Source organism: Eurypyga helias, unplaced genomic scaffold, assembly GCF_000690775.1.
Source record: "Eurypyga helias isolate BGI_N326 unplaced genomic scaffold, ASM69077v1 scaffold18714, whole genome shotgun sequence".
Classification (NCBI taxonomy): domain Eukaryota; kingdom Metazoa; phylum Chordata; class Aves; order Eurypygiformes; family Eurypygidae; genus Eurypyga; species Eurypyga helias.
Genome location: NW_010248404.1, coordinates 3,780 through 5,740, shown reverse-complemented (window position 1 = coordinate 5,740; position 1,961 = coordinate 3,780). Strand labels below are relative to the sequence as shown.

Genomic DNA, 1,961 nt, shown 5'->3' with positions numbered 1-1,961 from the left:
GTGCCAAAGGTTTCCCTTCCTTTCAGCCAGCAAGCCATGCCTGGGTCCCACACGACGAGGACAGGGTGCGCAAGGAGCTGCCAGTCCTCCCCGCTCCCCTGGGACAGTCTCTGGGGTGTACAGACAGTTTCCAAAGAGATTGGTGCGCCTCCGGAGGGGAGAGGGGTGGGTCTAGCTCAGAAGACTTGGCAAGGGGGGGGTCATAACGGAGGAGGTGAAGTGGGTGCCGAGGGTCAGGGAGCTTCTCACCCGCCGCCTGCCCAGCATGGCAAAGGACCAGTCTGAGCTGTGCTCCTGGCTGCTGCAGGTGGAGGAGCACCGCTCTCGGTCTGCGCCGGCAGCAGCCGACGCCGCTCCGCATCGTCCTGCCCAGCGCCGTCCTGAAGCGCTCCCCAGCGAAGACGTAGAGGAAGGGGTTGAGGCAGCTGTGGAGGAAGGCAATGCTCTGGGTGACCTGCAGCCCGATGTCCAGGCGGTCAGCAGCCTGACAGCTGTACGCCAGCCTGGTGTAGCTGTTGATGGCTTTGATCAGCAAAACAACATTGTAGGGGAACTGAGAGAGGAGGAAAGCGGTGATGATCATGGTGATGATCTTCAGGGACTTCTGCTTTTGGGATCTTCTGGCTTGCAGGAGGGTGTTGATGATAAGAGTGTAACAAATAACCATGACAAGGAGCGGGAGGAAGAACCCAATTGTGACTTTCAAGGCCAGGACCGTAACTCTGAAGGTCACGCTGACGTTTGGTGGGTACGTAAGTTTGCAAACCGTTACGTCACCCACACGTGCGCTCTGGCTGTAGATGATTTCTGGGATGCACAGGCTTATGGACGTCAGCCAAACAGCCAAGCACATGAGTTTGCTGCGCAGGAGCCGCCTTCGCTTAGAAGTTTTAGCTTTTGTCACCTGGACAATAGTGATGTACCTGTCAAAGCTGATGCAGGTTAGAAACAAGGTGCAGCCGTAGAAGTTGATCTTATACATGCTGTTGACGACTTTGCACATGAAGTTCTTGAAGATCCAGCCATCGGAGGCAGCTTTGGCCCAGAACGGGAGGGCGAAGAGGAGGAGCAGGTCTGCAATGGCCAAGTGCAGCAGGTACCGGTCCATCATGCTCCTCCTGAAGCGGTGCTTGCAGTAGACAAGCATGACCAAGGCATTTCCCACCGTGCCTACTGAGAAGATGATCCAGAAAAACACCGGCAGGAAGGCTCGAGCGAACTGCCTGACCTGCCTTTTGTCGCACGTTAAGTCCGTGGCATTCACCGGGCTTCCATACAGAGACAGCACTGTGCTGTCATTCCTGTAGTAATCCAGGCTGGTCTTGCCAGGGTGACTGACCTGTAATGGGACATCAGGTAAATTTGTGTTGAGAGGTGGCTCAGTGAAGCATAAATTTGCCCCACTCCACCAGAAGCAGTTGAAAATCCCCAACATATTCCATTTTAGATGGGAAAGTGCAAAGGCTGCCGGCAAAACACAGCAGGTTTCAGAGTTCTTGAAGGGGGTGGCAGAGCACAGACAGAAAAACGACCCGTTGAGTAACAAACTCTTTACAAAGGAGCAGTTCATAGCCTCCAGCCAACTTCAGTTATTAAAATGGCAGGTGGTGGGAGCATTTTCTCTGCCGGATCATTCAAAAAACTGTTGGTTTGGCAGCTTCAAATACATCACAAAATGCAAAATTTCCAGCTTGGGAAAGGTGGGGGAGAAAGCTTTGTAATTACTGCTGCGGTGGGACAGCGCTGTTGGCTCGAGAGAGGCAGAAGAGTGGCGGAGGCAAAAGGGGGGTGGGGGGGAAAACGGCGATCACACAGCAGCTATGCGGTATACTCACTATGCTTGCAACTGCCATCTTCAGCCAGGTCTTCACTCAGTCTTGAAAGAGACAGTGCAACCTGGGGAGGAAAGACGGGGTGGAAACCACTGATTTGAAACAGTGACTTGAAACACTGATGTGAAG

General features: G+C 53.7%; 1 protein-coding gene across 1 annotated transcript; it reads right to left on the bottom strand.

Annotated features, from left to right (window-relative positions):
* Window positions 1–176: 176 nt before the first annotated feature.
* On the bottom strand, window positions 177–1,435 carry LOC104509187 (C-C chemokine receptor type 9-like). Its single transcript, XM_010151043.1, is given in 3 exon segments — window positions 177–200; window positions 202–342; window positions 344–1,435. Coding segments are annotated over 3 exon segments (1,257 nt in total).
* Between the last annotated feature and the right edge of the window lie 526 nt (window positions 1,436–1,961).